The following is a 15,353-nucleotide window of genomic DNA, read 5'->3' on the forward strand; positions in this document are numbered from 1 at the left end:
GGAATGGTTTGGGCATCCCATCCAAAACCATTCCTCCTTGAGTAGCTGTAGTTAGGTAGAGAAAGAGGCGTAAGAATCAGGTTGACATTCAGCATCGGATTCCATTTAACCTTCCACCATACCGCTTTTCTCAGCTGCTTTTCATATATCTCAGTGTCTTTCCTCTCAGTTTTCTCCTTAATTCTCTACTTACTTTAACAGCTCTAAAGTAAGTAGTTTTACTGTACTAACTCAGAAGGGGAAAGACACAGAAGGAGGGCAGAATCATGCCCTTTCCTGTAGACACAGGCAAAAGCAAACCACTGCAGCCTCTCCTGGTTTCTGTTTTTCAGCTTTTGCTCAACATTCACCTGGATGCAGCTTAGACAAATTTCAGAAATACATCAATATTCCACATTAGAAGTAAATCCTTGCTAGCCCTAATTATAATAGGCCTATCGAATCAATGGGATTTATTTAATGGGCACACAGAAGACTGGATGACTTGGAAGGCGCTGAACAGACTGCACTTTGGCACCATGAGATGCAGAGCCAATCTTACGAAATAGGGCCATCAAGTGGAGTCCATGACATACACATGTGGAGAAGAGCAAACCACAGACCATCTACTACAATGCAGTCTGAGCCCTGACACATGTACAATGGAGGGCCTTCTTATAGCAATATCAGAGGCACTCCAAGTGGCCAACTTGGTTTGTGTTTTTGAATGCATTACAACTGTACCCTTGGCTCGCTTCTGACATGATAAATAAATTAACATGTTGCTGTGCCACTCAACAACTGATTCAATTGATCTCCTCTAAGGGTGTATCTACACTGTAGAATTAATGCAGTTTGACAACACTTTAAATACCATTCTGCATTCTACTAGTTGAAATCTATAGATTGCAACTAGTAGTTGTATTGAATTACTATAACTTCTATGTTGCTTCTCTGCCATTAATAGCCCTAAAACAGTCTACAATAAATAATATATCAAAATAAAACACAGATATAAATCAAAAGATCAGTTAATAAAATTATTGCTGTTGTGTGCCCTCAAGTTGTTCCCAATTTATTGTAACAAATTAAAAAGTCATTTAATGAAATTATTACGGTTGTCTGCCTTCAAGTTGTTTCCGACTTAGTGTAATCCCAAGATGAACCTTTCACAGGATTTTCTTGGCAAGATTTATTCAGAGGGGGTTTGCCTACTCCTTCTTCTGAGGCTGAGAGTGTGACTTGTCCAATGTCACCAAGTGGGTTTCCAGGGCCAAGCAGGGATTTGAATTCTGGTGTCCAGATTCCTAGTCTAATGCTCTAACCACTATACCATGCTGGCTCTTACAATTAATAAAATTAGAAAACTTTAAAAACTTTTTTTTAAAATAAGAAAAGTCTTATTTCTGCCTTCTCCTCTTTTCTGCTTCAGTTTCCCCTGTTTATAGGCTTTCCCAGTAGTCTAGGGACTTTCCCTTGTAATTAGTTTTTGGGTGGAGCTTAAAACACCCCTTGGAGGCCCGTCTCAGTTGGTCTATTCTTTTTCCCTGCACAGAGCTCTTTGCTGGACTCCTACCTTTTCTACAGTCTTTTAGAGGCTTGGATATTGTCTGGAATCCTAGGCCTAGCAATCCAAACAGGCATTCTTAGCACCTTCTTTTTCTGCTTCATTAACAGTATTTAAACCATCAGTCCAAAGGACAACAGAAGCTTTTGGGTAGCCTAAGCTTCACAGAAAAGAAGATTAAGGCAGTTTATAACCATCACTTTGCACCAGAGGCAAAAGAGACTTTCAAAGACCCCAGAAAGATACCAGCAACCATCAAGTTCTCCTTTTGTAATGTATTGTTTTAAGTTATTCAATGATAGTCCCGGGTGGAGTTAACCCTTTATTCATCTTGTTTCAGTAAACTCATCTTGGTTATCCTTTCACCTTGCCTCAAAGTGCCTTTGTCTGCTAAGGGTCTTAATCTTAACAGAAGGTATCAGATAGCTCCAGGGTAAAGACAGACACTATAGTTTTCCTAAAGGCTTGGGCATGCCATCATAGTTTAAATCATTGTTAAGTGGTTTAAAAAAGATTTAGAAATTGCTTCAGTCTCCTGAAATGGACAGTGGTGAGAACACTGAAAATGAATTCACACAAGCAATTTGAAAATAATAATAAGAAATGGAGAAAAGTAAAAATTGGCCTAAAGATTCCAGAAATCGATGAACAGCTGCTTTGGGGCATTGCCATAATGGGATAATAATGTTCAGCTATTATTTCAGAAACAGAAAAATCTTCATGCCCCCCCCCCCCCCGCCTCCACCCGAGGTTTCAGGAAACTGCTTGCTCTCCTTGTTGTTTCTGAAGTGGCCCCGGAGTTCTCTGTCAATGCTTGTTGTGGTTTTAAAGAGGATGTTTTATAGGAACATTTAACTTCATCTGCAGGAACAGCTATATAACAAGAAGAGATTTAAAGCCAAATCTGTTCTCTAAAATAAAAAGAAGGAGCCCTCTGGTAGATAAATTACCCACAAACAATGCCTAAACCCGATTGCAGAGAAAGACAAAGGCTGTTGAGACAATATAAGCAGACAATATTGCCTGGTTTGAAGTTCAACTGCTCTGCCAGAAGCTGTAAAAGACCATGATCTGCTTCCAGAAATGTAAGAATATAGCCCTCTTAATTTTTTCCCCAGTTTTAAAAAAATCCTTTGCGGTCAGTAGTCTCTGTCTCTCCACATAACAGGAAAGGCAAACAAAGTGAAAGTGTGTTATTATCCACAGAATTTAATCACATACTTATGCTACAGGGACAAATTCGGTGGTAATTGGCATTACTGTATATGTTTGGTATGTATAAACCTACTGCAAAAACAGAATGTATAAACATTCTTCTACAGGAATGGTTTTCAGTATTTGGCTCAAATTCCAAGTGAAGTTGGTGTATTTCCACTTTCTGTCTCTTATAGCTTTTAGTAGTATAGGATACATGCTAGTAGAAAACTTTGTTTTGGAGAGTTTTCAAACCTGATGAAATAGTTTTTAAGGCACATGGGAGTGTATGATAAAAGGGCAGGTTTGTACTATACCTCCTTGCAAACATATATGCTACTTTCATGGGCATAACAACAGTTTCCAACTTATGGTGACCCAGAGCAAAACTGTCGCAGGGTTTCTTGACAAGATTTGTTCAGAGGAGTTTTGCCTTTTACTTTCTCTGAGGATGAGGGTGTGTGACTTGCTCAAAGTCACCCAGTGGATTTCCACAGATGATTTGAACCCCTCCCTTCTTAGCAGAAATAAATATCCTATTTCCCATTTTGAGAAGAGAGAAACAAAAGATACTAGTACCACACTGGTGAAAAGATTCAGAAAGCAAAGGAAACCACTGAACGAATTAAATTAATGGCTCAGTACATTCCTCTTATACTACAACTTCCAAGTAACTCTCTAAGTACTATGTGTTGTCGAAAACTTTCATGGCTGGAATCACTGGGTTGCTGTGAGTTTTCTGAAGCATTCTCTCCTGACCTTTCGTCAACATCAATGGCAGGCATCCTCAGAGGTTGTGAGGTCTGTTGGAAACTAGGCAAGTGAGGTTTATATATATATGGAATGTCCAGGGTGGGAGAATGAACTCTTGTCCTCTTGAGGCAAGTGAAAATGTTGTAATTGTCTACTTTGATTAGTACTGAATAGCCTTGCAGCTTCAAAACCTGGCTGGTTGCTGTCTGGGGAGATCCTTTGTTGGGAGGTGTTAGCTGGCCCTGATTCTTGTTTGGAATTACCCTGTTTTCTGAATGTGACTCTTTATTTACTGTCCTGATTTTAGAGTTCTTTAAAATACTAGTAGCCAGGTTGTTTTCATTTTCATGGTTTCCTTCTTTCTGTTGAAATTGTCCACATGCTTGTGGATTTCAATGGCTTCTCTGTGTAGTCTGACATGATAGTTGTTAGAGTGGTCCAGCATTTCAGTGTTTTCAAATAATATGCTGTGTCTAGGCTGGCAGACTTCTCAGAGTACTCTCTATAAGAGGGGAATGGTGGTGATAATAATAATAATAATAATAATAATAATAATAATAATAATTTATTTATTTATTTGACAAGTCATATGACCATTTCAAAATACAACACAAGTAAAAGACAAAACAAAAAGGAGAGGGCAGCAGCTGATCTATTTTCAGTCAGAATGTTATTTTCCTGGTTCTTCTTTCTGGAAATGTGCTCTTTTCTTGATAGCTTTCAGAATAAAAAGGCTTACTAAGATTGTCGTGGATTTTTCCTGGGGAATGGTGCAATTCTGCTTCACTTTGCTCACTCTGGCCACTCAAGAATCCCGAACAGAACTCTGACCAGGAAATGTTTCTACTGCTCATTAAAAAGCTGGGCTCAACCAATTATCCTAGTTCTCTTATTCAGAATGACATTAATAATTCTCACGCACAATTTGAATGCCTCCTATTTCATTCCAACTGCTTTTTGTTCAGCAGAAAAGAAGGTATGAACTATTAATGGTGCTTGGAGATGTTATACTGACTTGTAGTGTAAATGGTTGGAAACTCTGGAAGGAAAATGATCCTAAGGGAATGTGTTCTTCCAAAGTGAAATCACATTTAGGTTTATGAAAGAAGAAACTTAGATGAATGGTTCTAACAGAACAGAGCTGAACTCATCCATGTGACTTGACCACTAACTACCATGGTATAGAATAAACAAAGCCAATCTGGTATCAATTTTCTATGACAACATAAAGCTCATGTGCATGTGCCTTCAAGGTGAACTCATGAATATTATGGGGTTCTCATAGGCAAAGAATATTCACAGATGATTTTGCCCTTCTATGGAAATATTGCCTGCAGCACCCAGTATTCACTGGTGGACTCTCATTCAAATGTTGACCAAAGATGATCCTGCTTGCCCTCCAAGATCAGATGGGATCTCATAAACTTTGGCTAATCCTTTCATTTCATCCAAACACATTTCACAGGAGTAAAATGGAAAAACAAAAGCAACAGACAAAACAGACAATCCATATTATCCTAAACAGGCTTATCCTGGAATGGCAGGAATGCAAAGACTACATTTTAAAACTCTTGATCACAGTTTTCATCCAGTTTTAGGCTTGTGACTATGAAGACTAGAAATAATGATGTGTAGGGTTAGTAATGAGAGCTAGACCTTCACAATAAATGGTCCATGAATGACAACTTGCTCTGGGCTTGGCAGCACAGTGTCAGCATGCCACTTCTTTTCTTATTCCGGCTAGGATTCTATACTTATCTGTCTTCCTCCTTCTCATGACTTGACCACATCCACTTCCTCTGAGCTATTACTCAGCATGAAAACTGAAATTGCACAGACAGAACAAATGCCCAAGAGAATAACCTAACCCTGACTTCTAATAATGTGATACATTTCACTAGTTTTGTATTAAATTTCAAAAATTACACCTGATTTTTCTTAAAGCTTCCCAGTCATGCACACATCAAAGCGCCACTCAGCCATGTCTTACATGCATTATAGGATCCCACAGCTTTAAGCATCATGTCCAAGGCAAAACCAATTTGAGACCTATCCTTTTGCATGGCAAATACATACACATCAAATACAATGGTACTGCATGTTTCCCAAGTTTCAAGTTAGAAATCCAACATTGAGACTGAGATGTGTAATGTCACTCCTAATACATAAAATTTGGCAAAACACTTAAAAACCTTACAACTTCATCACACTAGAGAAAAAAATACACTTAAAATCCGGTTTCTGCTTCCTGCAGAATTCTCCTGTTTGTAGTTTAGTGAGGCTGTTAAAGGCTCCTTCATAAACTACAAACCCTAGAATTCTGCAGGAGGCAGAAACCGGATTTTAAGTGGATTTTTTCTCTAGTGTGATGAGATAGAATCCTCTAGACATCTAGATCAAAGACTATCTTGGCCTGGGGATTTTGGGTGTTATAGCCTTCCAAAGTAACTTTTCCACACAAGGATTTTTCAGCAGCCATTATGCTATGTATCATGATTTTTCTTCCTGGGTTATAAATGTTATTTCCTAATTGGGTCTATATCAAAAACATGGAAAAAAGTTTATTAAACTGCAAAAACTTTCATAGAATCCAGTTCTGAAACAAAACTGCAATTTTAAACATCAAATGCCACATGAAATGCCCCCATTTTAGCTGTCCACTAGAAGCACAAAAGAGTTAGGGGCCAGCCAAGCTTCCTTGAGAAGGGGTTTCCTAACTTCAGGAGGTCCTGGCACATGCGATGGGGCCTTCTCTTGTGACTGAGTTGCTGTGGCTGAGTTACTTAAAATAACTCAGTTTACAATGTAAAAAATAGTTTACATTGTGTAAACTATAATTAATAGACTTCTAGATTCTGTTTCAAGAGAATCCTCTGGGTTCCTTGGACAGGACATCTGAGCAAACCTCCAACATACCAGAAAAACCACAGAGGCCAAAACTTTGTTTACAGTACATGAACACTTATATTCTTCCCAATGGGGCATGGAGAAGAAAATGCTGTCTATTAAAATAAAATAAGGTATTGACAAAGATTTACTCACCTGATATGTAAACTGCACTTCATGTGTGGAAGTGCCTATTTGTCCATTTATGTCAACTTCAATGTCACCCTCTGTTTTTGCTGTCACACTTCCAACCTCACAGACAATTCTGTTTTTTTTTATAAAAAAAGACAAAAAAACCCAGTGTATTTTTTAAAAATGAATTTATCTCTTTTTATCAGTTCTATTATTTTAATATATTGGTTAGATTAGATCAGAGGGCCCTTCCACACAGCCATATAACCCAGAATATCAAGGCAAAAAATCCCACAACATTTGCTTTGAACTGGGTTATCTGAGTCCACATAGCCATATATTCCAGTTCAAAGCAGAAATTGTGGGATTTCTTTTCTGCTGCGTGGAAGGTGCCTAATTATCAAAATGTGCTCCTCCAGATGTTTTGGACTTCAGTTCCCACAATTCCGAACAGCTAGTAAGCTGGCTGGGATTTCTGGGAACTGAAGTGCAAAACACACTGGATGAAATGTTCCAAAAGCAAGAAATGCCAAATAAAAAATAGTATGCTAGACAATTTGCTCTGTAAGACAACATCGACAATCCACAAATACTCCTAAATAAGTGATAATATTAAAGAGGATTTGCTCTGAGATCAGGACTTTGGGAATTAAAGTCAACTCAAAATCCTCTATTATACACGAGTAATTAAAAGTTATGTCATTTCAACAAGTTAAAAATGTATTTCTTGAAAATAAATAAAAATGTAAGAGACATCCATCCTGTTTATTATATATTTAATTATATACTTATTTCAGCATTAACGAGAGAGTTAAAAGAGTCCTGACGTTGTATTTTAAAATTTATTTAAGAAATGAACATAAGAAGTAGCGTCCTAAATCCAGGTGCTAGTTGCAATGAGAGTAGACCTACTGAATGAATGGAAACCTACCTATTTGCTTACATTTTTTAAATTCACTGAGTATACAGTACTTTAGTTGGGACTAATACTGTAACTAGATTCACACCAGGAGAAGGAATCATGCAGGCCTTTTCCATGGTTCTTGGACTGCAATTCCCAGCATTCATCAGAACTAACTATGCTTCCTATGATGTGGCTCCCCAAGGCCACCTTTGCAAGATCATCCTCCCCAAAGGCCCCCTCCCCCATGACTGGATTTCAGATGATTTTTTTTAAAAAAACTGTTCAATATTGTTAACACATAAGGAATAAATCTCTCTTGATTTAAAAATATGAACCTTAACAAACAGCAGGAGGTAGCGTACTAATGCATCTAATCAGAGTAAATTAATAAGCTGCTCCATCTGAAAAAGCAACAAACTGGAATTGAAGATCTATGATAGTTTTTAAGGTATTTGTTATTGTATATCTGTTAATTTCAATTATAAATTATGACAAAATAAGAATAAACACAGCAGTTGTCTCCCGGAATTTAGGTCAACACATGTTAAGCATAGGTACAATTCATTAGTGTATACAAATATCGAACACATTATATATTTATATCACTTAATACTCTGTCAGAACCATTATTTTCCTTTTTTAATTACATTTCCAGTCTTTGGCATATAGATTAAACCTTGCCTTTGGCATATAGATTAAACCTTTAGATTCTCTGGCATTCAAAGCATTTGAAAATTACTTACTTGGTAGAAACAGAGTAAAATTCTTCTCTAAAGATACACTCAGTGTCTGCCACCATTATATTTTTAACATCCATTGCTGTGATGCCCAAGTTAGATCCCATTATGGTCAACAAGATTCCACCACTTAGTGGCCCATTTTTCGGTTCAATCTAGAAAACACATTTGAAAAATATGAGCTGCAAGTCAGACAGATAAAGGGAACATTTTACCAGAAGTTGAACATTTAAGGCTGACTGAAAGTATAGCTAGAGTGAATTTAGGATTTAAAGTTTGAAGCATCAGTCCTTCTGAAAGTCGCAAATATGAGCCAGTGAGTATAGGAATACATTTATTAGACTTCTTAAGCTTTCTTAAGCCATTCCTATCTAAGCGTGTCTTATCCAGTCCAATCATTCTCCACAATTCAGAATTTTTGGCACAACACACAACCATGTAAAAAAAAAAAAACCAGTGAAGATTTTTGATGTTTTTCATATCAAGAGAAGGAAGGAGTATTTTTAACCTTTAAAGATCACATTATTTTTTATTCCAGGACCAAGACTTCTGTAGTCTTTTATATGTGCCTGTCATTCAAAATTTACACACATCTTGGAGACCACAGGAAATATATAACCCTCCAGAAATTGTTAGACTGCAAGTCACAATATCCTCCACAATAGTTAAGGCTGGATCCAGTAGAGGTAAAGGTAAATGTTTCCCCTTGACATTAAGTCTAATTGAGTCCAACTCTGGAGGGTGGTGCCCATCTCTATTTCTAAACCAAAGAGCTGGCGTTACCCGTATATGCCTCCTAGATCATGAAGCTAGCATGACTGCATGGAGCACCATTTCCTTCCCACAGAAGGGGTAGCTATTGATCTACTCATATTTGCATGTTTTCAAACTGCTAGGTTGGCAGAAGCTGGGGCTAACAACAGGAGCTCACCCCGCCCATGATTGAACCACTGATCTTCCAATCAGAATTTTAGTGCTTTGACCCGCTGTGTCACCACGGCCCTTGCTGGGTCTACACTGGCCTACATCCCAGGATCTGATCCCAGAATATCTGCTTTGAACTGGATTACATGAGGCCCCTTCTGCACTGCCATACAAAATACAGATTATACGTTTTAAACTGGATTATATGGCTGTGTAGAAGGGGCCTGAATCTACATTGCAAGGTAATCTGGGATAAGCACATAATCTGGGATCAGATCTTGGGATATAAACCAGTGGAGATCCAGCCTAAGGCTGGATTTGCACTGCCATATAATCTAGTATGATCTCAGATTATCTGCTTTGAACTGGATTATATGAGTTTACACCAGCACATAATACAGTTCTAAACAGATAATCTGGGGGTCAGAAACTGGATTATATGGAAGTGCAGAAGGGGACAGAGTTGGTTAGAACTCACAAGAACTGCAGATCAATAACATGTGGACAGCCACATGTTTGGTCTCCCATTTTGTACTCTGAAGACTCCTAAGAGTAGTATGGCTTTTGAAACCCATTAGTGGGCTGCAAATTTAAATATGACCTACGTGTATGAAAATTTGCAATGTAAGGAAAAATCTGCTCTTTAGGAGTTGTATTATATTAAAGGAATCTAGCAAAGAATGCTATTGACCTGATTCAAAAGTGTCTTAAGTCCCATGTCAGACAATAGGCCCATAAGGATACCAAGATCAATGATATCAAATCCTGTGGCATCAACGGGGGCTCTTCTAATCCAGTAAGGAAAGTCATCCAGCATGGAACAAACCTACGTTTTGGTGATTTTAAAAAAAATCAAATTACATTAATAAAGAATGTCACAAAATTTTCTAAGGGTCCTCAGAGCTGTAGAATTCCTTTGGAAGTAAACCATGAATAAGGAACATTCAGCACGACTTCACCTACCTGGGTAATGACTGGAGGAGGGCAGGTTTCAGTAGCAGATTTACACAGTTCTTTGTAAACACACCTCTTGCTGACATCACACCAGACACAATCATATTGAGCCGCAAGACACAAACTGCAGTCGTCCCGACCATAGGAACAGCTGTATAATGTCACTATAAAAAATTGCAAACAAACCATACACATTTGTCTCAAGGCAGTTACTACTCCACAATTCAAAACAACTCAAAGCCAACATAAAGCATGATGTATTCTCACTGGATAAACATTATTATGATGTGTATATGGCCAAGAGACAAGCACAATTTCCTGTTCAAAATAGATCAATAGTACAGGTCCATTTATAATGGCAAATGCTGTCGTTTTGCAGCCACCTGGTGCAAAAACAAGCAAGGCTCCAAATGTCATTATGTGTCACAAGTATTAACACTTTTACATTAGTCATAGCCAACTTTGACTATTAGGAGATTTGTCTGTGCTTAAAACACTGAGTAACTTAAGAAGTGATGAAGACAAGAAGCAAAACAAAATGATGAGACTTGGGGCCCTTCCACACACCCAGAATATCAAGGTAGAAAATCCCACAATATCTGCTTTGAACTGGGTTACGTGAGTCCACATTGTCATATATTCCAGTTCAAAGCAAAAAAATGTGGGATTTTGTTCAGCTGTGAGGAAAGGGCCTCAGAACAAAATACAGGAAGTCCTTAAGTTACAAACGCCTGATTTACAAATGACTCATAGTCAGGGCCATAGCCAGAAATTTTTTTTGGGGAGGGTTGACAATTTTGGCGGGGCGGGGCGGGGGGGGGGGGTTGAAAATTTCGGGGGGTGGGGGTTGAAACCTGCCTCCTAGCTCACGCTGAAGCAAAGAGCACAGGAGGGGGCAGAGCAACCTTCAATAGCCTGCATCTCCGCCCCTGTCAACCCCCTCCACCAAGTCTGGCCTCCTTAATGAGAGCCTTCAACACACACACACACAACTTGGTTGCTTCACTACATCGGCTATTGCTGCAAGTAATGACAGTGTGAATAAATTGTCAATATTTGCTTGAGATAGTGCTTACAGTTCTGGAGGGACTCTCAATTTTTTGTATCTCATAGACTTAGCATGGGGATTTGGTTAACCAGTTAAAATTCATGAGTAAACCAGTTTTTTTAAAAAAAATCTGAAACATTTCGGGGGAGGGGGTTGAACCCCTAAAACCACCCCCTCGCTACAGGCCTGCTCATAGTTAAGAACATGGGTGAGACAACAGGAGGTGAGAGAAATCTGCCCCTAGGAAGGGAAATTCACACCCGAAAGAGTTACCATGGGGAAAAGGTGTCTCAACTGAAGCTTTATCTCTAATGCTTGTTTCCACAACAAGCCAAAGTTTTCAAAATCCAATTATCACAGAGACAGAAAGTGAACTCTTCTGAATAGTGGCATAAATAACAAAACAAACATCACCAGGGTGTTAACCCTTTCCTATGCTATCCAAAGAGTGTGTATGTGTTTGTGTGTGTATGTGTGTGCGTGTGTGCGTGGAGTTACACTTAAAAATGTATGGCTGGAGTTACACTTAAAACCTATTGAACCTATCTTATCCATAACTTAGGGACTGCCTGTACTGGACACTGGAATTTATTTTCTGCAGGTTCAGTGGATTCGTTATGTTCAGGCAGGGAAAGAGCGTCCTTCAAACCAAACTGAGTACACAGAACACTGTAATCGGCATTATTGCTGCTTTATTATTGCATTATTGCACATTTGGGTAAAATTATTGGGAAAAAGTGAGGCACAAATGAAAAGTTTTTCCTTCATTTTTAGTATAGGTGATGATCACTATTGTTAAATTTATGACAGATGTTTGCTTTGAAGCAAGTGCAGGCAACTTGTGCAAATACTTCTGAAACCTACAAAGGGACACAACATGTGACTGTCAGCTACAACTCCATTTCCCCCCTTAAAAATAAAACAAAAATCCCCTTAAAACAAAGTGCACACATGTTTACAAGAAGATTAGCTGTAACAGAAGGCTAATTTCCTCGCTTTTTTAAAAAAGAGGCAGTTTTAAAATGAAAATGTCACTATTGGCACAGAATACTTTAGCTGGAACTAGCGGTTGGATTTAAGCCATTGAGGAGAATTTGTTAATTAAATATGGCAGATTCAGCTCAGATGTTTTTCTAAACAGAATATTTGTATGCTGATGGGTAAGGAGAGATGTAGCAGCAATGTGTACAGAGGCAAGCGATTACCTCTTTTACCTCTGAAGAGTATTGTTACTCAAAGATGCTGACAAAAGAACAGGTTGTAATTCCAAAAAAAAGACTAACAAGAAGAAATCATAAAACTCAAATCAAAATTCAGGCAGTGTAGCACTCTTAGAACATTCTTTCATAATATATTCTCATATGCACCAATATACATCAATCTGTTTCTCTCCTACTTTACATTTAACTCTAATGTCATCCAAGGCATCCTGTAGCACGCACCAAAGGTTGACAGATGAGGTCAGAGTCCATGGGTGGAAGGGCAGTACAGAGCATTCAAATCCTGATGAGGAATGCCCTGCCACATTGGGTTATCATGACCATGCATCAAAGAGAAAGGCAGAGTGTTTCTTAGGCCCATAACAATTTTGAATCTATTGAGGTATAAAGCTAATGGGAGCTGAATTTGTGGTATGTGAAAACTTCTTGAAACAAAACAGCAGAATAAAGATTGTATCCATCGCAACCCAGAGAGTATTCCTGAACAATCTCTGGATTCATCTCTGCTCCCACAGAGGAAAGGGCTTACAGGAACACACCAGTTTGAGCACAGATACCTCCTCTAACAAAGTCACAGCCAGATTTAACCCTCACTCTATTGCCAGTATGGCAAGTACACTCCTTTTCAATATCAATCTCTATTAACTTCTTTCCCTCATATCCTTCTCTCTTTCACACCTCTTTTCTTCACAGTTTATTTTCTCTTATCGGGGAAAAGTGTTCTCCACATACCCTGTTTCTCCAGGAGAGACTAAGATCCTTCACTTGTCTTCTAGGAGAATCTTCTTATTTGCCTCTGCTTTAAAAGAGGGCTCACCCTTTTCAATAGTTTTTTTTTTTTTGCTACACAGAATCACAGAGTTGAAGGAGACCCCATAGGCTATCAAATCTGAGCTCCTGCTTAGTATAGGAACTCCAGCTAGGACATCCCCAGCAGGTAGCTGTCAGACCTTTCCTGAAGATATCCAGAGAATAGGACTCCATCACCTTCAGGTAATTGGTTCCCTTGCCAAACAACTCTTAGAAGAGGTTGCTAATAATTTTCAATCAATATACACCCTCCTGTAACTTAAAACCATTAGACTTAGTTCTACTCTCTGAGGCAGCAAAGAAGTGCACTCATGTCATCTCTCTTGTCCTTGTTTAACATACCCAACTCCTTAAGCTTTCTCACATGTTTTGTTTTTCTTCCTCCTATCATCCATGTTACCCTTCCCTGAACCTGTTCCAATATTCTTCTTAAAATGAAGCACCCATAAACAACTTACTCAAGATGGGGAATATGCAGAATATTGTGGAACTACCTTCCTTGCTGTGTTCTATTTAGTATTAGTGGTGATTAATTTTTCAGCTTGGTGTGACCCTGATCATTATCTATAATACAATAGTAAAAGGTAAAGGTTGTCCCCTGACATGAAGTCTAGTCATGTCTGACTCTGGGGTGTGGTGCTCATGTCCATTTCTAAGCCGAAGAACCGCCGTTGTCCACAGGCACCTCCAAGGTCATGTGGCCGGCATGACTGCATGGAGCGCCGTTACCTTCCCGCCAGAGCGGTACCTATTGATCTACTCACATTTGCATGTTTTTGAACTGCTAGGTTGGCAGAAGCTAGGGCTGACAGCAGAAGCTCATGCTGCTCCCTGGAATTGAACCTGTGATCTCTCAGTCAACAAGCTCAGCAGCTCAGCGCTTTAACCCACTGCACCACCGGGAGCTCCTTCTATAATACAATACATCCTCTATATCCACAGTGGATATATTAAAAGACACCCCACCCCATGGGCACCTGAAAGATAATAGTGAATCCTACATTTTGACTATACCAGAAGAATGGTATTGGAGGACTTAGAGCCCTTCTACACTGCCATATAATCCAGAATATCAAGGCAGATAATCCACATTATCTGCTTTGAAATGGATTAGCTGAGTCTACACTGCCATATAATCCACTTCAAAGCAGATAATCTAGATTTTATTCAGCTGCGTAGAAGGGACCATAGAGAGGCCCACAAGCACTTTTGGAGAGGAATATTTTTTGGATCATAGATAAATGAAATCATGATATCAAGTCCACAAATAAGGTGATTGTACTGCATAAGTTTTATATATCATATATGGAAGGCAGAGGGCACATGCTTTTAATAGACGTATTCTAATGCTTTGATTTTGCCCTAGTTCAGCTAATGAGACTTGCACATCTCATTAGCTGAACTGTGCACTGAGACACAACTGATCTGATATATGAAACGAGCAGATGAAATTCCATTTCAGAAGTCTGAATTTTACAGGACTGCCAACGAGACCTTCATGTCTGACCAACTGACATTTTCCACCTGCATGTGCAGAAATGGGAATGACTCCTCTGTCTGTCGAAGCCAGAATTTGAACTGTCTCCAAAATTAGATCCATAATCACTGAAAGCTCTGACAGCTGTAGACAATACAGAGGCAGAGCTCCAAGAGTTAATAAGTTTTGTTAGTGATCAGCTCATTAAGTACACCAGCAGCAAGCCAACCATTAGTTTCAATTCCTATCCATCATTTTTAGATACTAGCTGTGAAACCATTGATAAAACAGGACAAAGGATAAAAGGAATATATTGGATTCCACCATGTTCAGAATCTCCAGTGGCTATAAAAAGGCATTAAATTGCAGTGCTACCTGGCATTCTCTAAATTTCCTGTTACAGAAAAAAAAAGATTCCCTTGTATGAAGAAATTCAGTAATCACTCACCTGCTACACCGTAACTATCAGAGCAACCTAGTAACTAAGGGCCCTTCCAGACAGGCCCTATATCCCAGGATCTGATCCCAGGTGTTTTGTTTTTCCCAGATTATCTGGCAGTATGGACACATATAAACCAGTTATTTATCATGTCAGGAGCGAATTGAGGGTGCAGTTATAATGTATTTAAAAACACAAAAAGTTAAAAACTTGGCATTATGTCAAATGTCCTTTGACCAAAATCTGGCTACATGGAGTACCTCTGGTGTCGCTGTGAGAAGGCCCTCCATTGTGCAGGACTCAGACTGCATTGTAGTAGGTGGTCTGTG

The 15,353-nt window shown here is 38.9% G+C and overlaps 1 protein-coding gene across 3 annotated transcripts in view; it reads right to left on the reverse strand.

Moving 5' to 3' along the window:
- The window catches only part of PLXNB2 (plexin B2), a 402,707-nt gene that overhangs the window by 62,547 nt on the left and 324,807 nt on the right, over nt 1-15,353 (reverse strand). For all 3 annotated transcript variants that reach the window (XM_060777770.2, XM_060777771.2, XM_060777772.2), the window contains 3 exons: nt 10,040-10,194; nt 8,159-8,307; nt 6,536-6,644 (listed from right to left, as the gene is read on the reverse strand). In XM_060777770.2, the coding sequence (XP_060633753.2) occupies nt 6,536-6,644; nt 8,159-8,307; nt 10,040-10,194 (413 nt within the window). The remainder of the gene's footprint in view (nt 1-6,535; nt 6,645-8,158; nt 8,308-10,039; nt 10,195-15,353) is intronic.

Source organism: Anolis sagrei, chromosome 5 (assembly GCF_037176765.1).
Source record: "Anolis sagrei isolate rAnoSag1 chromosome 5, rAnoSag1.mat, whole genome shotgun sequence".
Classification (NCBI taxonomy): domain Eukaryota; kingdom Metazoa; phylum Chordata; class Lepidosauria; order Squamata; family Dactyloidae; genus Anolis; species Anolis sagrei.